This window comes from Phyllostomus hastatus, unplaced genomic scaffold, assembly GCF_019186645.2.
Source record: "Phyllostomus hastatus isolate PE091 unplaced genomic scaffold, TTU_PhHast_1.1 phas_contig_1048, whole genome shotgun sequence".
Classification (NCBI taxonomy): domain Eukaryota; kingdom Metazoa; phylum Chordata; class Mammalia; order Chiroptera; family Phyllostomidae; genus Phyllostomus; species Phyllostomus hastatus.
Window position 1 is genome coordinate 2,214,636 of NW_025333513.1, and position 27,897 is coordinate 2,242,532.

At 56.3% G+C, this 27,897-nt stretch overlaps 1 protein-coding gene across 1 annotated transcript; it reads left to right on the top strand.

The window, feature by feature from the left end:
• The first annotated feature begins 15 nt into the window (after positions 1 to 15).
• On the top strand, positions 16 to 27,897 carry COL11A2 (collagen type XI alpha 2 chain). Its single transcript, XM_045834960.1, has 66 exons — positions 16 to 134; positions 3,023 to 3,172; positions 3,306 to 3,516; positions 3,949 to 4,111; positions 5,562 to 5,753; positions 6,631 to 6,708; positions 7,353 to 7,415; positions 8,090 to 8,269; positions 10,585 to 10,644; positions 10,745 to 10,786; positions 11,008 to 11,070; positions 11,459 to 11,533; positions 12,017 to 12,103; positions 12,363 to 12,419; positions 12,584 to 12,637; positions 12,725 to 12,778; positions 12,877 to 12,930; positions 13,121 to 13,174; positions 13,332 to 13,385; positions 13,468 to 13,512; positions 13,673 to 13,726; positions 14,075 to 14,119; positions 14,346 to 14,399; positions 14,595 to 14,639; positions 14,779 to 14,832; positions 15,073 to 15,117; positions 15,309 to 15,362; positions 15,490 to 15,534; positions 15,744 to 15,797; positions 16,107 to 16,214; positions 17,278 to 17,331; positions 17,608 to 17,661; positions 17,753 to 17,797; positions 17,882 to 17,935; positions 18,051 to 18,095; positions 18,238 to 18,291; positions 18,393 to 18,446; positions 18,676 to 18,729; positions 19,095 to 19,202; positions 19,325 to 19,414; positions 19,602 to 19,655; positions 19,879 to 19,986; positions 20,105 to 20,212; positions 20,352 to 20,405; positions 20,502 to 20,555; positions 20,737 to 20,844; positions 21,051 to 21,104; positions 21,339 to 21,392; positions 21,618 to 21,671; positions 21,823 to 21,876; positions 22,216 to 22,323; positions 22,690 to 22,743; positions 22,918 to 22,971; positions 23,095 to 23,148; positions 23,576 to 23,629; positions 23,879 to 23,986; positions 24,081 to 24,134; positions 24,289 to 24,342; positions 24,584 to 24,691; positions 24,843 to 24,896; positions 25,191 to 25,226; positions 25,431 to 25,484; positions 25,581 to 25,848; positions 26,308 to 26,420; positions 26,738 to 26,944; positions 27,616 to 27,897. The coding sequence occupies exons 1-66, from the start codon at positions 53 to 55 to the stop codon at positions 27,754 to 27,756; spliced, it is 5,211 nt and encodes a 1,736-aa protein (XP_045690916.1). The 5' UTR covers positions 16 to 52; the 3' UTR covers positions 27,757 to 27,897.

Genomic DNA, 27,897 nt, shown 5'->3' on the forward strand with positions numbered 1-27,897 from the left:
ATTGCCTCCGGCGCCCTTGGGTCCCTGGGACCCGGTGTCCTGGTCATCAGCCATGCAGCGGTTCAGCCGCTGCCATCGCCTCCTCCTGCTTGTACCTCTGGTGCTGGGGCTAAGCTGGGCCCCAGCCTGGGCAGGTAAGAGGAGTCCCTACGCCTGAGTCCTTGGAGTCAGTCTAGGGCTCTGAGTACTCCGGGCAGGGGGCAGCTGATGCCTGGGGCGGAGCTTCTGAGTCCAACAAGGGGATCAAAGGTCCAGGGTAGAGGACAGGACACTGGGTCCCTTGGAGCCAGGGTAGGAATCTCCCTCCTCGAATTGACTGGGGGAGGGCAGCTAAGGCTAAAGGGCAGTCTCACCTTAGAGAGCCGTGAGTGGGGCTGGATGCTGGGGTCGTGGGGAGAGCAGAAGATGGCCAGGGCGGGTGTGGTCCAGCCGGTAATGGGGTGAAAGGGTAGATGTCAATGCAGATGGGTGAGGAGTGTGTGTATGTCTTCCGGCTTTCTGTCTGTATCTTGGGGCTGAAGGGGAGCATCTGTGGATCAGAGCACAGTCTAGTAAATAGAGAAAGAAGGGATGCCTGAACTACTTGTTCCATTGGCTTCCCAGACAGGAACCCCTTCCCCCTCCCTGTGCCCTCGATGCTGCCACGCGGCTGGCTCTGGGGAATACTGGGGCTGGCTGCCAACAGGACGGCCGCTGGACAGGCCGGGATCAGGTGTCTGAGGTGGGAGCCAAGTCTTTGCATTCCTGCCCCACTCCGCCTCCTCTGGCCAATGGGGGCTCTCCTGGGACCCTGGTGTTCACAATTCCAATCTTTTCCTTCTTTTTCCCAGGGTCCAGAATCCCTGGCTCCTAGGAAAGGGGCTTTGATGTCAGAGGGGAGAGAGCTGAGAACACCTGGGTCCTAGGCAGGCTGGAGCAAGCCCACCCCCGCCCCGCCCCTCCTGAAAACCCTGGAAACTGATTTGCATATAACTTGACTATTCATTGCTTTTCTGCTTTGGAGAGAAAATGGTCAGAATAGCAACATAAAGGATTCAGATTAGATTACAGAAGGAAGAACTTCCAAGTTGTGAGCAGTGGGAGTCTCAGGGACAAGTGTGCAACGTCTAGACTCTAGGAGTCTTTCTTAGGGGAAAAGGGACCCTGTAGCATGGAGGCAGGGAGATGGCCGAGGTGACTGCCTCTTATTTTGGAACTGAGTTGTTAGAGGTGGGGCTCTATAGGAAATGGGTTAACGCAGAATTCAAAAGAGTAATGAATGAGGCATTTTGGGGCTCAGTGGTAGAATAGTAGTGGTAGTGGGATGATGGGGCTGCCAGTGGGGAGCCTGCGGGGCAAATTGAGGCCAGGGACAGTGGGGCACATGTGTGGCCTTCGGTGGGAAGACAGGTGGGTAGCCTGTGGGTGGGTCATGTATAGGATGGAACTGTACTTTCCCGGGGGTTGGTGGAGGGTGGGTGCCTCTGAGGTCTCTTTAGCCTGGGGTCTCTGTGAGTCTCTGTGTCTCTGTCTCACATACCATCTGTCTCTCAAAGCAGCCCTTGTGTGTTGTGTTTGTGGAGCTGCCACACTCGGGGGGCCAGGCTAGGGCGGGGGTGGGATGGAGGGGGCAAGGCTGTGGTTTCCTGGCTCCTGGACTCAAAGGGCCTTTTCTCTGCCTGCTCTCCCCACCCCGCCCACACCTTACCCACCCTACCCAGCTCTGCTCTCCTGATAGCTCTGGCCCCTGCCCTGCCCCATGCTTCTGTGAAAGTTTTGCAGGAACTTTCTTTGGACTTTTTCCAGTGTGGAGCTGACAGTGTGAGGAGTGTATATAGCAGGGAGCAAGAAATGGAGAGGTGACCTTTGTCTCGCTGGGAGTTTGAGCCCTAGGAAAACACATTCTAGGTAGATAGGGCTGGTGGCCTGGGTCTTGAAACTGTGGATGCTGAACGGTAGTGGTGGTGGGGCAAGGTTGAAATTTCAGGCATGGGGAACTTGCCCAGGTTTTGGGCAAGGACTCTGATGGGATCCACAGATGTGTGGCTCGGGGCCTTGGACTTGCTCTGGCTCCACGTGGCAGCTTCAGGCTCTCCCCCTACCCTGCCCCTCCACCCTTCTCCCAAGGTAGGGGCACAGGCTCCTGGGTGGCTCTTTCTTGTATCTCCTTCCTCTTTATGGTCAGAATTATCCCCACCTCTGCAAACTTGGGAACTGCAGCAGTTTGAAGCCCCCTCCCGGTAGAGGTATCTCTCTGCTCCCCCTGGGCCCCTCTGCACCTCTGGTGCCCAGGATAATCGATTGCCCAGATGTTGTTTGTGCTGGAGACGTGGGACAGATGCCAGAGACCCAGCAACCAAGAAAGACAGAAAGGGAGTTGGAAGGTGGGAGAAAGACAAGGAAAGAGAAAGGTGGGCAGAGTGTGAGGGAAATGGAAAAAGAAGAGGCAGGGAGAAAAAGACTAACAGATATGGAGACAATGAGAGGAAGAGAGACAGTGAGAGAAAGAAGAGATGGGTGGAGAGTGGAGAGAGATATTAAGAGAAAATAGAGAGCTCTGGCCAACCAGTGTGGCTGGGTGGGCTGGGTGGGCTGGGCGTCCTCCTGTGAACCAGAGGGTCCCTGGTTTCATTCCAGATTGGGGCATGTGCCTAGATTTCTGGTTCCATCCCCAGGGACACTAACGAAAGGTGGTAGCAGATATTTCTCTCTCATATTGATGTTTCTTGCCCTTTCTTCCTCCCTTCTCTCTCTAAAATAAATAAAAAAATATATTTTTGAAAAGAATAGAGAGATTCATAGGCTGTAAGACAGAGGTAGGGAGAGAGTAAGCATGACAGGGTGCTGGGAGGGAGAGGGGCAAGAGTGAGCATGAATACCTGTGACTGGTTGCCCATTCGTTACAGAGCAAGGAAAGGAAAGGCAACCTTTGCCTTCCAGGGAGCACGAACCCCAGGAAGCTGAGTTCTAGACTGCAAATGCCCCCCTCTCTAGGCCCTCCTGAGGGTATGCCCCATCCCCTGACCCTCATGGACTCCCCCAGGTACACCCTCTGTGGATGTGCTCCGGGCCCTGAGGTTTCCTTCCCTGCCTGATGGTGTCCGCAAGACAAGAGGCATCTGCCCAGCTGATGTGGCCTACCGAGTGTCCCGACCTGCTCAGCTCAGCGCACCCACTCGCCAGCTCTTCCCAGGTGGGTGATGTGGTGGAGTAGGGAGAGCTGGGTTAGGTCATGGGTGCGATTTGAGATCAGAAACCTGAAGGGAATGAGTTTATGGTTCTCCTTGCTTTTCGTGTCACCTGTGTGTGTCTCTTTTGGGTCCCAGGAGGTTTTCCCAAAGATTTCTCCCTGTTGACTGTTGTCCGGACTCGCCCTGGCCTCCAGGCTCCCCTCCTGACCCTTTATAGTGCCCAGGGCATCCGGCAGCTGGGCCTGGAGCTTGGCCGACATGTCCGCTTCCTGTATGAGGATCAGACTGGCCGACCTCGACATCCAGCTCAGCCAGTCTTCAGAGGCCTCAACCTAGCAGATGGCAAGTAAGTTAGTGTGCTCCTCCGGTGTGTCTGACCGGCAGTGCCCCAGAACCCCCACTCCCTAAACTAGGAAACCCTGCCTACCATTTAGGCCATACCTCACCTACCACTGCTCTAACTTCAGTCACTTGTAGCTTAGAGTTTGGGCTTTGGAGTTTAAATCCTTGCATTGTAGTACTAGCCTGTACTTTGTGCAAGTTACTTAGCTTGTTGAACTCCTATTTCTGTGTTTGTAAAATAGGGTTAATAGAATCATGAGAATCAAAAGAGAAACGTATTTCCTGGTGCCTGGTACATTGTAAGCACTCAGTGAATGATAGCTACTGTGGTTACTACTATTACTAGTATTGGCCTTACCCCTTTCATCAACTGCTTCCCAGCTCTGTTGACTTTCTTCCTTCAGTCAGTCACTTGAACCTCTCCCGCCATGACCAGGTGGCACCGTGTGGGTGTGGCTGTGAAGGGCCAGTCTGTCACCCTCATTGTTGACTGTAAGAAGCGAGTCACCCGGCCCCTCCCCCGAAGTGCTCGTCCAGTGTTGGACACGCGTGGAGTGATCATCTTTGGTGCCCGTATCCTGGATGAAGAAGTCTTTGAGGTAACCAGAGCAATCAGAGAATAGAGTTATTTCTTGCCCCCTATCTTATATCTGTTCCTCTTGTGGCCCTAACATGCCATCTTCCTATACTCTAACCCTCATTTTTCCTCTCATGAATGTATATTCCAATTTCCTATCCCCAGGGCTAATTTTCTCTGATGGGAACTAGGTGTCCACTTACATGGTGGTCACTTATATGGCAGGACTGTCCACAGCCACTTATTCTGTTATTCAGTCTTTATCATTTTGCCCATTCGTCCATCCATTCAGCCAATCTCTTTGTCTCCTCACTCATCCATTCACCCACTCACCCCTCCATTTACCCTTCCATCCAGTTACATACTCACCCACCACTCAAGCATTCAGGTTTGTATCTATCCATATGACCATTCTTCCCCTGCTCAGCCATTTCTTCCTCCAAACCACTTATGTATCAATCTGTCCTTCTACTCATCTATTCTCTTTAACCCATCCATCCATTCATTCACTCATCCACCTACTCACTCCATCTACCCATGTGTATAAGGATGCATACAGCCATTCATCCACCACTCACACACCCATTTCCTCACCTACCCACTCTCTATCCAACCATTCATTCATCTATCTATTCACTTCCACCCATCTACCTACCCACTATTTCCACCTGCTCTGTACCTCCCATTTATCTACCCACCAATTCATTCATTCATTCACTTCACCATTCATCACACTTCCCATTAAGTCATGCATTTGGACCCTCATTCACTCACTCATCCACCCACCCACCCAACAAGTTAACATTTTCTGAGTATCTGCTTACTTAACTCCAAAGGGAAAACAGAAGAATAATATAAGGTTTCTATCATTCCAAGGAGCTCCCCATACTGTTCTGGAGATGAGGCAATACCCTAAACTACAATGCAAGGCAGGGTTTGTTAAGCATCACATATGGGCACAAATAAAAGCCATTGGAATTCTGAAGTGGCTTCCCCTTCCCCCATTTCTAGAGGTCCTGGGAATTCTCGTCATTACTGCCAGTAGGAGGTCAGAACAACTAAGGCTAGGCCACTGTCTCCAGGAGTCCCTGTGAAGAGGCTCAATCAAGCATTACCCCAGGGGCAGGGGGTAGGCAAAGGGTATTGCATTTAGAGTTGGACAGTATGAATTCTAGTCCTTATTCTACCACTGTTAGTGACCTTGGGCCAGTCCTTTCCTGTGAACTTTTCTGAATGGAATGTATCTGAACAGTGGGCATAAAGATCCTTGCACTACTGACTTCCCCAGTTGTTGCGAAGGTCCAATGGGGACTGAAAAGGGCTGTGCACATGGAGGGTTGACGATGACCTTCTCCCGTTATATAGTTATGCCTAGGATTGGCCTCCTACCCTCTGTCCCAAACTATACCCTTTGTCTCTCTCTGAAGCCCTCTCTGCCTCCCTCCATTGGCGTTCCTTCCTCATGTTTGCAGGGTGATGTCCAGGAGCTTGTCATTGTTCCGGGGGTGCAAGCTGCCTATGGATCCTGTGAACAGAAGGAGCTGGAGTGTGAGGGGAACTGGAAGGAGAGACCTCAGAAACAACACTCTTACAGAGCCCAGAGATCTCCAAAGCAGCAACCATCAAGACTTCATAGGCCCCAAAACCAGGAGCCCCAGAGACAGGTGAGGGAGCTAGGTGGACCCCAAACTAAAGCACACCCCAGGGAGGGAAGACACTCCAACATCACCCCAAGAGAATTCCTCCAATGTCCAGAGCACCCCATCCTATTTTGGGCCTCCTGTTCTCCCCTCCCTAATGCCCTTCCCCAGCCATACCTCCCTATTCCCATCACTCACCCCCCAGTCCTCATTCATCAACCTTTTTATTTTCATTTCAAAATAAAAAGAATCATTATGAAGAATTTGTGGCTGGGAACTGTGTCCCCTCCTCGTGTCTCCTTCTCTGCCAGTCTTCCTGGAACTATGTCCTTGGGTTTCCCATTCCTTCATTGAATTAAGAGATTAGGAGAGAGGGTGAGGGGCTGAGACTTTAGGACAGAGGATAGGAGAGCAGACTAGGGGAGAGATAGAGACAGGGAGAAAGAAGTTGAAATGGCGAGACCTAGGAGGAGAAATGGGGAAGGAGTAGAAGATAGAGGGAATCCTGAAAGAGTCTCTGGAAGGTGGAGGTGGGGCCATATCTGGCCCCTGTACACGGAGGCGCAGGATAAGGGGCAGTGTGGGGAGAAGGGTGGGGAGACTCTGGATCTGGTAGAGCTCCGAAGGTTAGGGTGACAGATTTGACCTGGGGTCATTGGTCTCAGATCAGAGTGCCAATCTCTTAATTGTGTCTGCTTCTGTCCTACATGCGGGATCCATCCCCCTTTTCCTGCCTCTCCCCATCTCTCTCCTGTCCCCCAACCTCTCTTTTCATCTCCAACTCTGTTTCTCAACTTCATGCCTATCCTGTTCCCCAATCCCGAACCATCTCACCTCCCTCATTCTACCCTCCCCTGACCCCCCCTTCCTACCTATCCCGCTGCCCCTTCCCTACCCCCAGCCCACTGAGTCTCTCCACTATGACTACGAGCCCCTCTATTACGATGTGATGACTGCGAGGACGACCCCTGATTACCAGGTAAACTTGAGAGACCTCTTCCTTTCTTTTATTTCTCCCACCACCCTGTGCAGATATCTATGACACCAAGTGTGAGGAAAGACGCCATGTATTTAGATAATGGGAGTTTCCTCACTGCCCCCTCCTATGTCTCTCTGCTGCAGAGGCCTGGGAGCCCCAACCATAGGGGTCCCCCTTCCCCCAGGTGGTGCCACACCCCACGCCAAAAGTCTATCCCACCTGCCAAGAGGTCAGCAGCCTGGCAAGCATCCCCCTCACCAGGCTGGAGACCCCCTTGAATTGGAGGTTCTGGGCCAACATGGGGCCAGCCTCCCCACTCCCAACACCCAGCTCGGCAGACAGCCCTCCCCACTGTCGGGGCCCCCTCAGGACCAGAGGCAGTGGTTACTGGCGGGTAGAGCCAGGGCATCCAGATCTCTGCTTCCAAACCTCTGTGATCACAGAGTCACTCTCCCTAAACTGTCCCCCTCCAAAGGGGCTGTAAGATCTGAGATTCCCCCCACCCTCAGCACAAGCAGACACTACCCTCGGGGAGGGGGACATGGTGCTGCTTTGGTTGCTTTGCTGCCCTTCTCGCTAACCTCTCTTTGTCCCTTTCCATCCCACCCCCATGCTATTCTCCTCCCCCTCCTCCTTGGGATTAGTACCCCACCCCAGGTGAAGAGGAAGGAGTCCTGGAGTCAAGCCCCTTGCCACCCCCTGAGGAGGTAATTCCATCCCCCACATTCATCCCAGCTGGGGGCAGTGGGTGGCTGTGACCCACCCCTCAGGCCCCATGCCATCTTGATGAATCAGCCCCTCCTCTGGCCAGAGGGCTCTTTGTCATACTCATTCATGGTCTTCTGTCTCCTGGTCATTCCAGACCAATGTGTCTGCTTGTTTCTCTCAGAACCATTTTTCTTTAGTGTCTATGTCTCCTTCCATTGTTCTTTGATTTCGGAGTAGCTTCTTCTCCACATTGCTGTCAAATAGTTTTACTTCCTGTGTCATATTTCTGTTCCTAAGAGCCATTTTCTGTCCAGTGCTATCCTTTGTTCTCTTCTTCCCTTCTTTCCACCCATTTCTTTGGTCATCCCCTAAACTCCATTGTCTGTCATGTCCATGGACTGTCCACACTGAGTCCAGCCCTCTGGCCACCCTTCTTGTTATTCACCATTTCTTCCTACCAAGCCCATTTTCTGGACATCCCTCCTGATTTAGGGTCTTGATGGCTATCACCTTTCTGTACAACTTCTCCCCTTGCTCTTCTTGGGAGAAAAACTCCAGTACCAATTACCTTCATAATCCTTTGGGCTAGAAGTTTTCACACCTGGGGTCCAGGGAAAACTCCTTTCAGCCCTAATGCCCCTGTCTACCCCTCTCCCTCCCCATCCCCGGGAAGGAGCAGACAGATCTCCAGGTCCCCTCCACAGCCAACAGGTTCCTGACAGAGGAATATGGGGAGGGTGGCACAGACCCCCCAGCAGGGCCCTACGATTACACCTATGGCTATGGGGACGATTATCGTGAGGAGACGGAGCTCGGCCCTGCCCTCTCTGCAGAGACAGCCCACTCAGGAGCCGTAAGTGAAAGGAGCTCCTCTTCTGTTCTTGACCTCCAGTGGGAGCTGCAAGAATTGCTTCCTGTTGTTTTTAATTATTGTCTGTTGGCTGTGAGCTACTTCACATTGGTGGTTTGCCATTTTCTGTCTACATAAGGTGTATCTGTTGCTTGAATGTATAACTTCCTGCCTTCCCCTGCCAAACGTCTTACCCTGTGACTCTTTATGGATTCTTCTGCTCTGGGCAATGGGATTTTTAAAAAGTCTTATGGCAACTTCCTGTCTTTTTTGGCCACTTCCTGTCTCAATCAAGATGAATTTCATAAAGGTTTTGGTCAATAAGCCCTTACCTTCTGTCCATTTTCAGTCTGTCTCCATCATTTCTTCTTGGTCAAAACAGTTTTATCCATGTTGCTGCCAAATGATCTTGTTTCCTGTGTCACACTTTCTAACCTATGGGCCACTGCCCGTCTGTCCCTTCCTGTCTTCTCCAGTCATGCCATCCATCTTGGTGACTGTCCCATATTAGACTGAAAGGGGCCTTATTTGTACTTTGACTAGTTTGTCATGTTGTCTGTGACAATGTCATTTGATAACGAGTTACTTTCTGTGTGTCTCAGGTCATCCAATCATAAAGTTTTCATGTGGCCCTGGACATTTATCGTGGTCATTTCCTGTGTGTACTTGATTTCATGTTTGTGTTTTCTGGGAGAATTGTCTTTCATTGTCATCAACCCCTATCCAGGAGTCACTTTCTGTCTGCTTTGTGAATGTCTTCTTCCTCTTGGTTATTGTAGTTAGGTGGTTGTTGAAAGTCTGCTTCCTAGATTTTCTTTTCTTGGCGGCTTATTATTATTATTTTTAACAAGAGGGAGAGAAACATCAATGTGTGGTTGCCTCTTGCACACCCTCAAGTGAGGTCCTGGCTTGCAACCCAGGAATGTGCCCCAACTAGGAAGCGACCATTTGGTTCACAGACCAGTACTCAATCCACTGAGCCACACCAGCCAAGGCTCTTGGCTACTTCTCGTTTGTCCACCTATTTCCTGTTTGTCCAGTTCATTTTCTGACCATCTTGGCCATGTTTATTTTTTCTTGGCCCTGGCATCATTCTTGCTTCCAAGTGTTTGTCCCTTCATTCTGTTTCCCTCAGTTGTTTCCCATGTCTTCAACCACTATCTGTTGGTTGGGATGTTCCCTGTCTACTTGCTTCATCTTTTGCCTGCCTTGCAGCTAGAGCTACCTTCTCTACCTGCTGCCTCATGCCATACCAGCCTTCTCTAATATTGCCACCCTTTACCCTCTATTGCCTTCTTTTTAATGCTGCTTTCTGGAAATTTGAAGTTGATCTGTGATGTGGGAGAGTTTGGAAATTGATCATTACTGTTTGGTCAGGATGGAGGTGGAAGGGGCATTCTGGAGATCTTTGCTGGAAGAGTTGGGTGGTGGTGGTTAATATCCTCCATTCTTCCTGCCCTCATCTTGGTCCTGGCCCCAGAGTTGGGGGTGGGCATCTGAGTGGAAGTGTGGAAGGGAGGCAGTTGGTGGGCTTGGAGTACAAATAAGGGCCAGAGGGAGGGTGTAGTGTCCTTGCTGGGAGAGGAACGGTGGAGACTTGAGGGGATCTGCTCAGAGGCTTGAGCAACTTAGCCCAAGAGCTGTATTTTTTTCAAAAACCAGCTATGGGGTCTGAGTTTAGGATATCAGTGGGGACTGCCCTCCAAATTTACTTAGAGTATGGATGTTTAACCTCCAGGGAATTTTAAACTTGTGAACTCCTTAAAATTCTAAGAAGAAAAAAATCTGTGCATAAGAGCATACATTTTTTCTTTTCTCAAGACTCTGTAGGCTACATTAGATTCTCATATGAGTTCGTGCTCTTCCCCCAAACCCTAATACCTATCTGCCCATAATCTTGGAGAAATTCTAATTTGGTGGGTTGGAGTTAGGATGAGGAAGTCAATGATTTCTTAAGGTTCTAAGGATTCCTGGGGTCAGAGAGGTTTGGGGGATAAGGAGGGTCCTCCAGAAGAGGCTTTTGGAAGGTTGGGGGGTTTGGGTTCCCTTGAAGGTTGTGAGGATCTTCCTGAAGGAGGTTCTCAGGGAGATGAGGAGGTTGTTTTTGCTGAAGTGGGGCTGGGAATTGGGGTGTGGGGAGCCCTGCGTTCTCCTTCGCAGGCCTGGAGGTCTGTGAAGAGTCTTGGGGGAGGGGATTTTGGGTTAGGGTCAAGGTCTCAAGAAGACCTGAAAATGAAGGTGGGGGTTGGGATGGGAGAAGCCCCAGGTTCATGGGTGCTCTCAGGCCTCACTGGGGGTTACGTGTGTGTCTCCCTCAGGCTGCCCGTGGACCTCGGGGGCTAAAGGGAGAGAAGGGGGAACCTGCAGTGCTGGAACCTGTAAGTCACTCTGGTCATTGAGCTGAGGACAGTGGGAAGAAGGTAAGAAATTAGGGGTGCTAGTCCTGTAGCCTCTGACTTTTAAACTTTGACTCCGCAGGGTATGCTAGTTGAGGGGCCACCCGGCCCAGAAGGCCCTGCGGTAAGTAACCCACAAGTCTCTATTCTTTTCTCAGAAATCCTTCTATACACTCATTTGTGTCTTCCCCACATAAGCCCAGGCCTCCTTCTCAGAACTCCAGAGCGTTCTTCCAACCGAAGCCCCCAGACCCACAGATCTCTTCTGTAAAGACCACTCCCCAGCCACGTACCCATCTTCTCTCTGAATGTCCACACCTGGCCCCCTCCTCTTTTGTTCCTTAGGGGTTGACTGGTCCCCCTGGCATCCAGGGCAACCCAGGCCCAGTTGGTGACCCTGGCGAGAGGGTAAGAGAGTGTCCTGTATTGGTGAGGGGTAGGGAGAGAGGCCTGCAGAGAAGCCACTAATACCCAGTGGGGCACCATGCTTAGTAGTTTCTCATTAGCTGGCTGATCATTGAACAAGGGACTGGTGTGCTCCACAGTGCTCACAAAGGAGGGCGGACTGGTTGGGGAGGAGGACAGTAGTTTTCCCCTCATTTTTCTCCATAGGGTTGGGGGTTACATGTGTGTCTCCCTCTGGCTGCCCATGAACCTTGGGGGGCTAATCCTGGGGTTCAGGAAAGATCTAGAGAAGTCTGCATTTATCCTATTGGTGGGGGGGCTTCCAAATGATGCTCGGACTCTAATATCCCCCTATCTGTCACCTATCCTCCTCATTCTCTCCCTACTCCAGGGCCCCCCTGGCCGAGCAGGGCTCCCTGGATCAGATGGGGCCCCTGGCCCTCCCGGCACATCCCTCATGCTTCCAGTGAGTTGTCTTCTGAGCTTTGGAACCGGCTGATGGGGAGGGCAGGGGGATTGTATTGTACCATCAAGAAACAAAGGTCAGGGAAAGCTGGGGAGTATCTAAAGACCATTAACCAAAAGCGATTGATCATTGGGTTGGAAGAAGCAGGGCCTCATTAGATGAGCTAGAACCCAACATGGATCTTCTAGAATCAAACTTGGATCATCTAGAACTGAGCAGAAAATTATATATTTCAGGGGTCTAGAACCAAAGGAGAGTCTTTTTGGGGGGAAGAGGGTAGAGACTGGGGGAAGAGGACAGGAGCTGAGTTTCTGAAAACCTCTAAGTGGTCATCTGAAACACCCTGTGGAAGATGCAGGAGGAGGGGACAGTGGGTGTCCCTGAGCCTGGGAGTTGGGGCAGGAATGCTGGATGACACCTCTGGCTGGGAAGGTCACAGGATTTCCGGAAAGAGAACCTGGGTCTTGTCTCCCTGCCCATCAGTTCCGGTTTGGCAGTGGTGGGGGTGACAAGGGCCCTGTGGTGGCTGCCCAGGAGGCTCAGGCCCAGGCGATTCTGCAGCAGGCACGGGTGAGTAGGGCTGAGAGCATCTTGGTGGAGGGAGGTGTATGGGAGGAAAGGCAAGACTCTAGGAAGGGCTGGAAGGGTAGGTTGGAGGGAATGTAAGGCAGGGGAAGGTTGGTTGGTTTTGGGCTGAGAGAAAGGTTGGGGAACACATAGGACAGTGAAACAAGGGTTAGGAGTGGAAGGGCGAATTTGGAGGGAGTACTGGGGTTGGGAGGTCTCCAAGCGCCTCTTCTCAGCAATGCTGTGTCCCCTGCTCCTCTAGCTGGCACTCCGTGGACCCCCTGGACCCATGGGATACACAGGTCGCCCTGGACCCTTGGTAAGTGAGTAGAGGGTGGGGTAGGAGAGTCTTTATTTGTGTGTTGGGGTATGGATAGTTCGGGAAAGGAAACACATCGAAAGTTATTTTTCTTCTTTTGGGGGGGTTTGAGGTCACTGTTGGGTGTGTCCTTCAGGATAGCCAACCTTTCTTCTCTCTCACAGGGACAACCTGGGAGCCCTGGTCTGAAAGGAGAATCTGGAGATCTAGGACCTCAGGTGACACCCCCACATGTTTGATCCCCAACTGAGCACCCCTCCCCCCTCTGATGCCCATTGACCCTGGCCCTGACTTTCCCTCCCTAGGGTCCCAGAGGACCTCAGGGCCTCACAGGCCCTCCTGGCAAGGCTGGGCGAAGGGTAAGTGACTGAGTGTGAGATGGGTGTGGGTGGGAGATGGGGCACAGAGTGTGGGGGACTGTCCCCTGCTTGCTCTGACACCTCCCTTGCATCTGCAGGGCCGAGCAGGTGCTGATGGAGCTCGAGGGATGCCGGGAGAACCTGGAGTAAAGGTGACAGACTGGGCCCCTCTCTGACGCTTAGCTCACAGCTCCATCTGAGCTCATTAGTTTTCTGAGGATAACTGAGTTCCCCAGGTTCCTTTATGAAGTGGCACCTCCCCTTGCAGGACACAGTAGGGAGGGGTGGGGTGGGGTGGGAAAGGGACTGGGACTTCACATGGGCTACCCTCTTTTCCCTTAGGGTGACCGAGGCTTTGATGGACTCCCAGGGCTTCCTGGGGAGAAGGGACATAGGGTGAGTATATTAGGGGGTAGGAATCTCAAGGCAAGGGAGGGAGGCTGAGGGTCCCAGCAGGAGCGCAGTGGCTGAAATTGGTGGCTAATTGGAGAAGGTCAGTGTCTGCTATGTTGGGAATTCTGAGGCCCCTCTTACCTGTCTGTCCATTTTCCAGGGTGATACTGGTGTCCAGGGCCTTCTTGGGCCCCCTGGCGAGGATGGAGAGCGGGTAAGTGTTGTGGCCAGGGCAGGGGCTCAGTATGGGAGAGGGCTGGAAGGTGAGGCCACTTCACCATGTCCTCCTCCTCCAGGGAGATGATGGGGAGATTGGGCCTCGGGGGTTGCCTGGAGAGTCGGTGAGTGTTCAGGGGGTCAGGTTGCGGGGGGAAGTGGGGGAGGCAGAGGAATGGTGGGGACAGGGAAGGTTCTGGGGATGCCAGAGGATGGCCATGGATACGAAAGGGACACTTTTTCTCTCACCCATGCATGCCATATCTTCCCCTCACCTGAGCGCAGGGACCTCGGGGTCTCCTTGGCCCTAAAGGCCCACCTGGTATTCCTGGACCACCGGTAAGTGACTGCCCCTGCCTCCCTTCCAGTTCCACCTCACTAGCCCCCATGCAGCCCCACTTCCGCCTCCACCCCCAGGTGCCCTTTCAGGGCCTTTTGGTACAGGACACGGAAGGCTCTGAACATAGCAAAAAAAAAAAAAATCCTCAAGAAAAAACAAATAAACCCCACAGACCCACGCCCTGTGGATCTGGGCTGGGTGTGTTTGCTTGGGTCTGGGACGAACTGGAGGACTGACAGATGCGGCTCTGCCTGTCCCACCCTCTGGAAAGGCCAGGCCTCTCAGAAACCACAGGTCTCCAGGGTTGGGCTGCCTTCCAGCCTGCTGATACCCGTCTCGTGTTTCAGGGAGTCCGAGGCATGGATGGTCCCCATGGTCCCAAAGGGAGCTTGGTAAGTGATGGGCAGGAGACTCCACCTGACCCTTAGCCCCCAAGTTCCCTGCCAAGGTTTTGTTCCCTTTTTGCCACCACCCTGCTGCCCTGCCACCCTGCCGCCCTGCCACCCTGCCGCCCTGCCTGCTGTGGTTCTCGCCCTCTGGCTATTCCTGCTGTGACTCAGCTGCACCCTAAGTTTGTCACCATCTCATTCTGACCCATGCCTGGTTGCCTGTTTCTAGGGACCACAAGGAGAGCCAGGACCCCCTGGACAACAGGGCACTCCTGGGACCCAGGTGAGGAGTCCTGTCCACCCCTTCTCTAGCGTTGGTGACTTCCCCTGGGCTTCCACCGTGGGTCAGACCTGGGTGGGGACAAGAAATTAAGGGTCTCAGGTCTTCACTGTTCATGCCTTGAATGGGGGATGCCAGCTGGAAGAGAGAGCGCCCACTCCTGTGGGGCCCCTGTGACTTCTCTCTCCCCATGTACAGGGTCTCCCTGGGCCTCAGGGTGCCGTTGGCCCCCATGGAGAGAAGGTGAGTGACTGAGTAATGTGGGGAACAGCATATGGGCTGGTGGGGGGCTGTCAAGAAGGCCTTAAATGTCTGGCTGGGACTTTAGCCATGTTCAGACCTGACCCTTCTGGTGACCTTGAACATCCTCATCTTGCTGCAGGGTCCTAGAGGTAAACCAGGGCTCCCTGGCATGCCTGGCTCAGATGGATCCCCGGTGAGTGGGCCCCCACTTATTCCAAATGCCCTTTTCTCCTCCACCCCACTGAATGACCTCCAAGGACCTTCAGCGACTATTCATACCATGTGCCCCTTGCAGTGGGAGGTCGCTGAGGGTGCCTTCCTGAGGTCAGTCAGCTTCATCAGGTCGCAGGAGAATTGGGGCTGAAGAAGCATGGAGAGGGGTACAGGGAATGTGACAGAGGCTAATGGTCACATTTTTCTTTCCTACCCCCAGGGTCACCCTGGGAAGGAAGGTCCCCCTGGAACCAAAGGAAACCAGGTGAGATCTTCCCTGCCCTCTTCCATCCCCCGAAGGGGTTTCCACCCAGACTCTGCACTCTCAGAGTCCTTGGGATTTGTCTCCTCATTCGCTGGGCTCTGATACTTTTCTCCAGTGTCACTTCCATTTTTCTAAACCCCTGAGGCCCCACCCTATGACCCCTTTAGAGATACCTCTCTCTCTTTCTCCAGGGTCCATCCGGACCTCAGGGTCCTCTAGGATACCCTGGACCTCGAGGTGTCAAGGTACAGACCACCAGACTGGGAGAAACAGGACTGTGTTTGGGGGAGCCAGTTGGGGTCTTCAGAGCTCGGTCGTTTGAACCTAACCTCCGTCCCTGATTTCTGTCTCTGTCTTCCTGTCTAACTTTAGGGTGTGGATGGAATTCGGGGTCTGAAGGGTCATAAGGGTGAAAAGGTGAGCATGGTGCCCTAACTTTCCAACACCTCCATCCCGCCCCCACCAACCTCTTTATCTGTCGCTTCCTTGCCTCCATCCCTCTTGCCCACCCCATGCTGCCCTTCAGCCCCTGGAATCTACCCATCTACCCATGTTCTCCAAATCCTCTATTTTAACCTCCTGACCCTGTATCATCTAGGGTGCCTTCTCATTCCCAATTTTTTCAGGGTGACGATGGCTTTCCCGGGTTCAAAGGTGACATGGGTGTGAAAGGTGACAGGGTGAGTAGAAACCTCTACACTGCCCCCCAACCCTAAGTCCTAATGATCCTCCACTTCGGACCACCCAGCCGGTTCCATTGGTACCTGGAGTCCCCATCCCTGGTGCTCTGCACTCTTCAGGGCCCGATCCCGGCAGTACAACAACCCCTGTGGTCACAGTGGTCTCCTGCCCCGTGCGGCTCCCTGCCCTGCAAAAGCTTCTGGGACCCCTGCCAACCCTGCTTGGCCTTACTGGGGCCCGCCTCTCCCCTTGAGGCCCAGCCCCCACCCCTGGTCCCTGACACCCACCTCTCCGACCCTCTCACTCAGGGTGAAGTTGGAGTCCCTGGTTCTAGAGGAGAGGATGGTCCTGAGGGGCCGAAGGGACGTACTGGGCCCACTGGAGACCCTGGGCCCCTTGGGCTCATGGGCGAGAAGGTGACAGGGGATGAGGGAATCTGTGTCTGTGTGTTCTAGGGACATGGAGGGAATGAGGGCCTGGCCACTGGGATCAGGGTGGGCATGGGGTTGCCAGCAGCTGGAGTCAGTGAGCCAATTAGATATGACCATGCATTAATTATGCTCCTCTCTTTATGTGGCACCTCCTGAACACTGATGGGTTGAGGGGCAATGGATAAGAAGTCAAGGGAAAGTCCCTGTCCTGCAGAGTTTACAACAGATTGGTGGGAACAGGGCATAGAGGCTGTCACAGGGTAACTGTAGGTGCAAGGCAGACTGCGTGTGTGTCTGTGTCCAGACTCACAGCAGCAGGAGTTCTGAGAAGGGAGGGAGGGAGTCAAGAGCTGGTGGGCTCTGGATCTTCAGAGCTAACTCCCAAGGAACACTTACTGTATGCCGGCACCGTGCTAACTTGTCATATCCACCCCGGGCTGTAGGCACTATCACAGTCCCGCTTCGCAGAGGCACTGGGAGGTTAAGATGTTTGTTAGTCACATAGTCAGGGAGGGGCAGAGCCAGGGTATGAGCCCAGGCAGCCAGGTGGCAGAATCCCTGCTCCCAACCTCCGCTCCACCGCTGCCTGGGCAGGATGGGCCTGCAGCAGCAGGAGGCAGGGGTGCATGCTCAGGGAGCTGGGGCGGTGCAGAGCATGAGCAGAGGGCAGAGGCGGTCCCCAGCTGTGTGGAGGCCTGCAAGGGACAGGCACGTGTGCTGAGGAAGGTGGGACTGAGGAAGGTGGAGCCGAGGACAACAGGTAGGCAGGGACTAGATCACAGCCCCCAGGGACTTGCTGGAGCGACAGACTTTAGTCCCCAGACACAGGGGAGACAAGATCCCAGCACTGGACTTGGGGAAAATTCACTCTTGGGGAGGAGAGCTTACAAAAGCCAGGCAGCCCATGAGGTGGGAGCTGAATGGCTGGAGGTCTGGTGGGGCATGTTGCTGGGTGGGGGCTGGCTCCTGTCTCTTAGGGTTGGGTTTTCCAGGGACGGACTGGTATCGTGGCTCCTTGTGCTCCTAATTGCTCGCTGTCCCTCCACAGGGCAAGCTGGGTGTTCCTGGTCTGCCTGGCTATCCTGGACGCCAAGGCCCCAAGGTGACATGATGCCCCATTTGTACCCCTCATCCTTCTCCCTTCCCTGACACCTAATTGCAGGAAATGCAGGCCGACAAAGCGGTGGGGTTGTAGAGAGGATTTAGCCACCCGGTCTCTAGAGGAGGGCACAGAGGCCCAGCGAGCAGCAGGGGTTTGATGGCCAGAGCCCAGGTCTCCCACACCAGGCCTCTACCACCTCTTCTGACTCCCTTTGGCCCTTCCTAGGCCCTTCCCTTTTCTGACTGTTCAATTTTTTTTCTTCTCCATTTTCACCAGGGGTCCCTAGGATTCCCTGGTTTTCCTGGAGCCGGAGGAGAGAAGGGGGCCCGGGTAAGCTGGTGGAAGGAAGGGTGCAGAGGGAAGGGCTGCTCCATGGGGAGCCCAGCACTGGGTGACGTCGTCTCTGCTTCCTTCCCACCAGGGCCTGTCGGGGAAACCAGGGCCTCGGGGAGAGCGGGGCCCCACGGTGAGTGCAGCAGGGAGAGACACCTGAGGCTCAAGATCCAAAGGGGTGTGTTGGTTTCTCTAACACTCCTCTCTCCTCTTCCAGGGTCCACGGGGTCAGCGGGGACCCCGAGGAGCCACTGGAAAGTCTGGAGCTAAGGTTAGTGGCCTTGAAAGGGCCCCGTGGGCAGTCTGTCCCTTAGCCCAGCTCCCCTGCAGCTCCTCTGACCTGGGGGGAGCTGGGAAGCAGCTCCTCTGACTCTGCTTTCTGGCAGGGAACATCGGGTGGTGATGGCCCCCACGGGCCCCCTGGAGAAAGGGTGAGTATGACTGGACTGTCCCTGTCCCCGTGCTCCCCAGGGAGCCTGACTGGAGCAGCTCCCTCTTACCTCAGGGAGGAAGCTGTGTCCCATGTGTGGCATCCGATTCCATTTGCCCTGCTCAACCCAGCTCTGTCTCTAGGGTCTTCCAGGGCCTCAGGGCCCCAACGGATTTCCTGGTCCCAAGGGACCTCCGGTAAGCTGACCTCTGATCTCTGGCCTACCTTGGTTCTCTGAGTCCTTCTTTCCAATTCCCTTCCCCACCTAAAATTCACCTGACACCTGAACCCCTTCCAGGGCCCCCCTGGGAAGGACGGGCTGCCAGGGCACCCAGGCCAGAGAGGAGAAGTGGTAAGTGATGCCCTGGCCCCCTCCGACCCTCACACTCCAGGGCTATCTGGAAGGCCCACCAGGCCAGGGAGGCTCTCCTGGAAGAGTGGAGAGCATCATGGTGTTCACCACTCAGACCCATGGCCAAGGACGTGATAGTGACCCCGCCCTTCCTCCGGGCACTGGGGCTCCACCCCCTGGTGTCCATACCTGACTGTCCTCACTGCTCTCGCCTCTCTTCCTCTCTCAGGGATTCCAAGGGAAGACCGGCCCCCCTGGCCCCCCAGGGGTGGTGGGACCTCAGGTACGTCTGCCCTCTGGAGTTAGTCTACCTGCCTTCTCCTCCCCTTTCCCCATCACAAGGCCCTGCCCTGGACCCCAGGCTGGGGTAAAGGCGGGGTTGCGGTCAGTGGCGGGGATGGGGTCTGGAGCTCTGATGCCCAACTTCAGCCTGTTTCCTGGGTCAGTTCTCATTTTCTCAGCTCAGAGAATGGCAGTTCCCCAATGAGGACATGAGGTGGCTCAGGAGAGCCCCCAGGAATTTCCCAGAAGCTTTGGGGCAGGGATAAAGGGGTTCTAGAGGGGCATTTTAGGGATGCCAGGGTGGCCGCTTTGGGTACATAGTGGGGTGAAGGGTCTGAGACTGGAGTCTCTCTGACTCTTTCCCAGGGAGCTGCAGGAGAAACCGGGCCCATGGGGGAGAGAGGTCATCCAGGTCCCCCAGGACCCCCTGGAGAGCAAGGACTGACGGGAACAGCTGGAAAAGAAGGAACAAAGGTCAGTAAGGGGCTGGGCAGAGGGAACTTGGGGACTAGGGTTGGGGATTTGAGGGGGGTCAGAGATCTCTCTGCATGATTTGGGAGTGTGGCTGTGGCTTACCACCCTTCCTTTCCTTTTAGGGTGACCCTGGTCCTCCTGGGACCCCAGGGAAAGATGGTCCCGCCGGGCTGAGGGGCTTCCCAGGAGAGAGAGGCCTCCCGGGCACTGCTGTGAGTGTGACGCTAGCAGACTGCCTATAAGAAGTCACTGCAAGTCCTGGTGCCCCTCAGAGTCACCCTACTCCCATCTCTCTGAGCCTGTCCCCCTCCCCTAACCCTGCATATCTCCTGGACCCCTGTTCCTATGATGCCCCCCCTTCCTGTCTCACAGCTGTTGCCCCAAATCTCTGGCTCATAGGGCGGACCTGGTCTGAAGGGAAGTGAAGGTCCGGCTGGCCCCCCTGGCCCCGCAGTGAGTCTGGGGTCCCTGGGGGCGGTGGGGAGGAGCCAGAGAAGGGAGTGAAGAGTGCAGAGCGGCATCTGGATCTAGGCCAGCCTTGTCTGGGCGCAGGGACTGTAGGGCCAGCCATTGTGCATCTGATGCTGGGCTGTTCTGGGAACCGTGGTCAGGGGTCCTCTGGTGTGGGTAGGCGGTGGTCTCTTCCTTGGGGGTCTGACTCCATTTTCTCCCTTAGGGATCCCCTGGGGAACGAGGCACAGCAGGATCTGGAGGACCCATTGGCCCCCCAGGGCGCCCAGGACCTCAGGGTCCCCCTGGAGCAGCAGGAGAGAAAGGTGTCCCGGTGAGTGTTGGGGCCCGGGAGGGGTCTGTGAGCTCCGGGGTTGCAGAGGGTTTCCTGTGGGGGTGTTTGAGGGTTAGGGTTGTCTTCAGGTCATGACTCTTCTCTTTACTTCCCACAGGGTGAGAAGGGCCCCATTGGTCCTACTGGCCGAGATGGGGTGCAGGGTCCCGTGGGGCTTCCTGGTCCTGCTGGCCCCCCGGGTGTGGCAGGAGAGGATGGAGACAAGGTGAGGGAACCCACAGCCCCTGGACCCAGATCCTTTCCAGATGAGACTGCAGATCTGGGTGTGGCCCCCATCCCTGTCTCATTACTGTCCCCACTCAACCCCGCCTCCTTTCTCTGAAGACTCATTTGTCTTCTCCCAGGGTGAGGTGGGAGACCCTGGACAGAAGGGCATTAAAGGGAACAAAGGTGAACATGTAAGTGTTTATGACCTTTGACCCCTAGCCTTCAACCTCATTCCCACTTGGTCTTCCTCCCTGTCTTGGTGTCTCTGACTCTTTTTTCTCCCCTAGGGCCCTCCTGGACCCCCTGGACCCATCGGTCCCGTGGGGCAGCCTGGAGCAGCGGTGAGTGACTGATGCCTGGCCCACTCCACCAGTGGCCCCAGCAGTCCCCTCCGCCGCTGGGGTTGGGGATGGGAGGAGGGGGCTCTGGGCCTGCCACCCAGCTCTGTATGGGGTTTGTGGATGGAGAACATCTGACTGTGACCACCTCTGTGTCCTCATCCCTGCCCTCCCCCTACCTTAGGGAGCAGATGGGGAGCCCGGACCCCGGGGACCCCAGGGACACTTTGGAGCCAAAGGTGATGAGGGAACAAGAGGATTCAATGGGCCCCCAGGACCCATTGGCCTACAGGTGAGTTGCGGGGTGGAGATGGGCTGCGAGTTGGGGTCAGGAGCTGATGATGTGTGTCTGCTTCAGACCCTGCCAGCCTCATTCTGATAAGGAAAGGGGAGGTGGGAGTGAGGAACGAGGGCAGGCACGTGGGACCCCACAGAGGGAACTGGGGGCCTAGGGTGGGTTGCTCACCTGGGGCTGTGCCGCGTATACCACCTGCACAGGGTTTGCCAGGCCCCTCTGGAGAGAAGGGAGAAACAGGAGACGTGGGCCCTATGGTGAGTGTGAACCCACTGATGGTGTGTGAGCCTAACTGGCCCCAGCCCCTCCTTGTAGTCACTCCCCACCCATTCAGCCCACCCCAGCACTCCACTGCTACTGCCCCCCCCCATGCCCCCAGGCCTGGCTGCCCCTCCTCCCTGCTCAGGATCTCTGCTTGGCCCAACCTCCCACAATTCATGTGCACCCAGTGCTGTGTCCCTCACTTCCTTGCCTTATCTGTTTCTCCCCAGGGACCACCTGGCCCCCCAGGACCACGAGGCCCAGCTGGACCCAATGGAGCTGATGTGAGTCCTCTCAGTCCCTTGTCCCTTTAGATCAATGTGGCCAGTCCTTTGCTTCTAGTAAGTCCTATTTCTAGTCTCACCTCAGATGCCACTAGCAGCCACTGGCCTCTGGGAAGGCCTCCTGTTGTCTCACTGCTGTGACCTTGGGGGCCCTCATCCAGGCCCTGCCTCTGGAATGGTACCTCCTCTCCTGAACTATGATCCCTATTTCTGTTCCTCTTCCAGGGTCCACAAGGTCCCCCAGGAGGTGTTGGGAACCTGGGTCCCCCTGGAGAGAAGGTAACTAGGAAGGGGTTGAATGGCCTGGTCTCAGGAGGGTGTGGGGTTGGACTTCTGTCAGTTTTGGTTGGGGATCAAAAGAGAATGAGGCATAGGTAATATCAGGATATTTTTGGGGGGAAGGAGGATTTTGACCCCAATCTCCTTACAGGGGGAGCCAGGAGAGTCAGGATCTCCCGGGGTCCAGGGGGAGCCGGGTGTCAAGGTGAGTGATGGCTTTGAGGCACCCCTCCCCAATCCCTTTCACCCCTTAATGCCACCCTACTTTTGCCATGACCTCGTGGAGCTGGCCCTTCTCCACTGCCCGGGAGTCTGTGCCCCAGCCACTCGCTCTGGGACCTGGTCCCTGAGTCTGAGTGGGCCCTGCCACCCTCTCCACCAAGGGAAGAGAGGGCAGGGGACCTGCCATGGGCTTGCCTTTCTGTGTGCATCCTACTGTCGCTGAGGGGACTGGGGGAGGCTGAAGGTGTCTTGGAAGCAGGGGCTGCATCGTTGATCTTCAAGACCCCCTCGGGACCATCTCTATCCTCTACTCGTTCTCCAGGGCCCACGTGGGGAGCGTGGGGAGAAAGGAGAGTCAGGGCAGCCGGGAGAGGCGGGACCACCAGGGCCTAAAGGCCCCACCGGGGACGATGGCCCCAAAGGGAACCCTGTGAGTATGGGGGGAGGGGCTCAGAGGAGAGTCTTGTGAATGGGAGACCTGGGAATGAGTGTGCAAGGGTCTTGGAGTGTGGGGAGACCAAGAATGAGGGGTACCTGGGGGGCAGACTCTGGGAATAGGGTCTTCTGGGGAGGCTATACAGTCTACGATCCAGAGAGAGAAAACACGAGAGACAGCCTCGAGCTAATACCCGAACGTGTTAGAAGGCATGTAGGCATGGGGGCGGGGTGCAGGAGTGGTGGTGCGGCTGGGCACTGCTGGCAGAGAGGGAGTGTGGCGTGTGCCCACAGGGACCTGTGTTGGCCCTGGGTGGGCTTGGGGGTTGTGAGCCTGACCTTTGTTTTCCTTCTGCATTAGGGTCCTGTTGGTTTTCCTGGTGACCCTGGTCCTCCTGGAGAAGGTGGCCCTCGAGTGAGTCTTACCCAGTGGGGGGAAGGGGCAGTGGCAGTGGGCCTCTGTGTAGCTGGTGGGCCTGGCCGTTGGAAGCCAGGGGTATGTCAGGGCAGCTGGAGGGATGGGAGAATCAGCAATTTTCTGGTAGTACCAGCCAGGTTGGGGCCCTCTGACCTTCCTTCATCCCTGCAGGGCCAAGATGGTGCAAAGGGTGATCGTGGAGAGGACGGCGAGCCAGGGCAACCTGTGAGTGACCAGGGAACCCCTCTCCCCACCGCTGAGCCCAGGCCTTCAGACCCATTGCTCCTCTTTGCCCCACCCCTGATGGGTCCCTTGGCTGGAGGCTAAACACTCACTCACCCTCCCTAGGGATCCCCTGGCCCCACCGGGGAGAATGGACCCCCTGGACCACCTGGAAAGCGTGTAAGTGAGGTGGACACCTGGGATCTTCAGGGGCAGTCCTTGGGTGGGGTGGACAGAGGATGGGCAAGAGCAGGTGGGATGCCTGGCATCTGGGCTGTCCTGGGGTGGCGGGGTGCCCGAGCACATGTGTTTGTAAGTACTCCGTGCATGTTTAGGTACATTTGTTCCTCGGGTTGGTAGGCAAGTGCTTGCCAGGGGTGGTGGTGTGTGTCTCCCCGTCAGAACAGGCCCTGGAGGAAGGGCCCCTGCTGGGCCAGGGGTTCACCCTTTAGTTGCTGGGGTAGGAGGTGGGACACTAAGTGGCTCCTCACCAGATGCTTAGAACTACTAAGTATTTTAACGACTAGTCCAGCTCTCCCTGCTCTCACCACCTGTGCATGGGCCTCTGCACCCGCATCCACTATTCCTTTCTCCACCCCCCGTGCAGGGTCCTGCTGGCACACCTGGTCCTGAGGGGCGGCAAGGAGAGAAGGGAGCCAAGGTGAGGGAGAGGCTGCTCTGGATGCTGGAATGTTCCCTTCATCTTCCCGCCCCTTTGCCCCTCAGATTCCTCTGTCTACCTCCCCCATGCTGAGCCCCTGTGGGACTGTGGTTCCCTACACTTGCTTCTGCCCCGCGGGGCTTCTGAGGTTTCAGCCCTACTTTCTGCCTCAGTCTACTTTGGACTCCCTGCCCCCATGCGCACTCCCTGCCTCTGCCCCTTAGGACACATTCCTTGTATGTGTTTCAGGGGGATCCTGGTGCTGTGGGTGCCCCGGGAAAGACAGGCCCCGTGGGTCCTGCAGGCCCATCAGGAAAACCTGGCCCCGATGGTCTGAGGGGGCTCCCGGGCCCAGTGGTGAGTCATGGAGGGGAGAGGCCGGGTGGGGGTGGTGAGGAGCCCATGGTAGGGGACACTCCTTCCGACCTCTGGGATTTCCTCCAATCTGTAGGGCCAGCAGGGTCGTCCTGGAGCCACAGGTCAGGCTGGGCCTCCAGGTCCTGTGGTGAGTGATTGTGGATTGGGCGGGGTGAGTGGGGGTGATGGGACACCTTGGGACAAGTGGGCATCAGCTGAAGCCCTGGAGGAAGTGGGAGGTGGTGGGCGGAGAGCTTGGTTTCACCTCTCCCTGGAAAGAGTAACTTCCAGTCTCCCCACAGGGACCTCCAGGGCTTCCTGGCCTCCGTGGTGACGCTGGGGCCAAGGGAGAGAAGGTGAGTGACAGAGACAAGTAACCAGGTGCTGCTCTCCTCACCCTCATACTTACCTCCTGGGACGTGCGGGACCTGCTCCAGGCCTCCAGCACCAAGTCTCCGGGGTCCTTACTCAGTGAGGACAGTTCACAGCCCCAGTGCCCACGTCTCTCTTATCTTCTGGGCTCTGACCCTCACGGTCTCCTCCAGCATCCGTGTGTCTCCTCTCTGCATCCCCCTGACCACCTGTCCTCTTCTCCAGGGTCACCCAGGTCTCATCGGATTGATTGGGCCCCCTGGGGAGCAGGGAGAGAAGGGTGATAGGGGACTTCCTGGCCCTCAGGGCTCCACTGGACAGAAGGGAGAGACGGTGAGTAAAGAGTGTGGTCCCGGAAGGTCTGGGTGGGATGGGGGTGGAGATTCCCCTTGGGGGTGGGAGGGGTTGTGAGTGGGGACTCAGGGTGGCATGCAGGAGGGAGTGAGAAGGGGGACTCAGTTGAAGGAGGCCCTCCGTTTCCTAGGGTATCCCAGGAGCCTCTGGCCCCATTGGTCCTGGAGGGCCCCCTGGCCTCACTGTGAGTATCCCTCTGTTCTTCCACTAAAACCTCACCTCTCCTCCTTCTGTAATTTCCCAGTGGGTTCCATGGCAACTGCCATTCCATCAAGCGTAGGCCTCAGTTTCTCTTGTATGTTCTTACACCTGCAGTGTTTCCTTCCTTCCAGGGTCCCCTGAATGTCCCCACGTCCCCATGCCTGCCCCTCCTGTGATAATCCCACTGTCCTGTGGCCTCAAAACTTTGCCTCTCCATTCCACTGTGCCACAGCCTTTTTTTGTGGCGACCATCTCTTTCTTGTTTTTCATTTCACAGGGACCTGCTGGCCCCAAGGGAGCCAAAGGAGCCACAGTGAGTAAACCCCAGCCAGCCTTGACCTCTGCCCCTTCCCCAGGCTGGACTTCCCCAGGCTGGACTTGGAACTGTCTCTCCAGAGCAAACATGCACCCCCAGTGCAGCCCTTCATTCCCTGCCTGGATACTGAGTTGGCCCTTCTGTGACATTGACCTCTCTGTGACCTGGACCCCTCCATGACCTCATTTACTCTTTTGGCAGGGCCCAGCCGGACCCAAGGGAGAGAAGGGCATCCAGGGCCCTCCGGGACACCCGGTGAGTGGGGAGTCATGGCCTGCTTCTTTGACAGTCCCTCTCTGTCCTGGTGTTTCTCTGCCCACCCTCACCCTCTCCATTTGTCCCTCCATCCAGGGACCCCCGGGTGAGGTGATCCAGCCCCTGCCCATCCAGATGCCCAAGAAGACTCGGCGCTCAGTGGATGGGAGCCGCCTGATGCAGGAAGATGAGGCTGCACGAACTGGGGGGGCCGCGGGCAGTCCTGGGGGGCTGGAGGAGATCTTTGGCTCACTTGACTCCCTGCGGGAGGAGATAGAGCAGATGAGGCGGCCCACAGGGACCCAGGACAGCCCTGCTCGCACCTGCCAGGATCTGAAGCTCTGCCGCCCAGAGCTCCCGGATGGTCAGTGAGGCCTCAGGGGACGCAAAGCTATTCACAGCAGGGCGGGCGTGCACCAGCAGAATGGCTGTTGTGTGAATCTTGGGGAAGGTGTTGTGGGGGTGAGGGTTGAGGGACTGGAACAGCAGCTACTCACCAGCCAGGTCAGAAGTGTTTCAGCACCAGTGTGCACCAGCCCGATGTCCGCATACATGTGTGTGCACACAGACATGTGTGCAAACCCACAGCCACACATCCAATCAGAAGCCTGGGGGTGCTGCTGGGGTCCAGGTGTCATGGATGGGGCAGGTGGACAGGTGATGAGGGAGACTGAAGTGGGGGGCTGTGTTAGGGGCCCTGAGTCCCAGGACTGGGAGGTGGCGGCATTGTGGGGAGAGCTGGGAGAGTGGGAACCGTGGGGCAAAGTGCATCTTGGGTCCAAGTGCTCAGGACCCAGAACCTCCCCTCCCCCTCACCCCACAGGAGAGTACTGGGTTGACCCCAACCAGGGCTGTGCTCGGGACGCCTTCAGGGTGTTCTGCAACTTCACAGCGGGAGGGGAGACCTGTGTGCTGCCGCGGGATGATGTCACACAGGTGAGAGCTGGCCTGGGTCTGCCCCCTCCCTGTCAGGGGGAGTGGGTTGTGGGTTTATGTGTGACACGCCCCCTGGCCTTCTCCTTTCCTCCGCTGCTGCCTTTCCTTCTCACCAGCCCTCCAGTGTTCACTACATCTCCTTCCCTTGGCGACCCAAGACGCACCCTCTCCTGCTCTTTACCCCCAGACTCCTGGCTCCTGCTGGGCCCTCTTTTCTCCCCCGCCCTTTCCTCCCACCCGTTCCCTGCTCACGCCCCTGGCCCAACCACCCTCTTCTGGCTGCGCTGCCGGCCTGACCCAGCCCCCTCTCCTGCCAGTTCTCCTACGTGGACTCAGAGGGCTCCCCGGTAGGCGTGGTCCAGCTCACCTTCCTGCGGCTGCTCAGCGTCTCCGCCCACCAGGACGTCTCCTACCCCTGCTCTGGGGTGGCCCCTGAAGGCCAGCTGAAGCTCAAGGGAGCCAATGAGGATGAGCTGAGCCCGGACACCAGCCCTTATGTCAAGGAATTCAGACAGGGCTGTCAGGTGGGAAGCAGGAAGAGCCTGGGAGGGGCGGGTCCCAGGCTGGGCTGCAGGAAGACCCCTGGGCAGGGGCACCTGGGAGAGCAGGAGGCCAGTTTCCTGGTCAGGTATGGCTGAGGGAGCTCAGAAGGGGGAGAGGGGGTGGGGAGGATGGAAGTGGGGTTCACCTGTGTGCAGGCAGCAGTCACCCGAGCACACACGTTTACACAGGAGCCCAGCAGAGGCTCATGGATGGGGCAGAGGGGCAGCACCCCCATGGAGGCTCAGGGACACAGACCCCCCAACCTGCACATACCTCCCCACATACATGTGGGATCATGCCGGCTAATATCACGCAGCGCCCCCCCCCCAACGCATGTGCACACACACACCCCTGAGCAGTCACACAGACTCACACCCCACCACAGGCAGGCAATCTCAAAGACAAACCCAAAGCCGCACACACTGGGTCATGAGTGTGTGTGCACACTCACCACACACACGGGCACAGACAGCCTCCTGGCTCTCCCGGCCTGACTCCCTGGAGGAAAATTCAGCCAGTCTGAACATGTGACGCTGTGGGCAGAGCTGCTAAGGGTGCTCAGAGGAGAGGTCCACCAGCCCTGAGGGCGGGGCACCCATGGGTGTGGCCCCTCCCCCAGGCTCACTCCCCTTTCTCCTGTGTCCTCCTGCAGACACAGCAAGGCCGGACGGTGCTGGAGGTGCGGACACCTGTGCTGGAGCAGCTGCCAGTGCTGGACGCCTCCTTCTCAGACCTGGGAGCCCCCCCGAGGCGGGGTGGGGTGCTGCTGGGGCCTGTCTGCTTCATGGGCTAGGGCCTTCTCTGTCTGGTCCTGTCCCTCGAAACCAGGCCCACCTGGAGCCCCACAGCATCAGCTCTGGGCCGCCTCCAGAGGGGGCTCCTCACCACCTGGGGACCTTGGGTCAGGGCACTGAGAGCCCCTGGTATGGGGCAG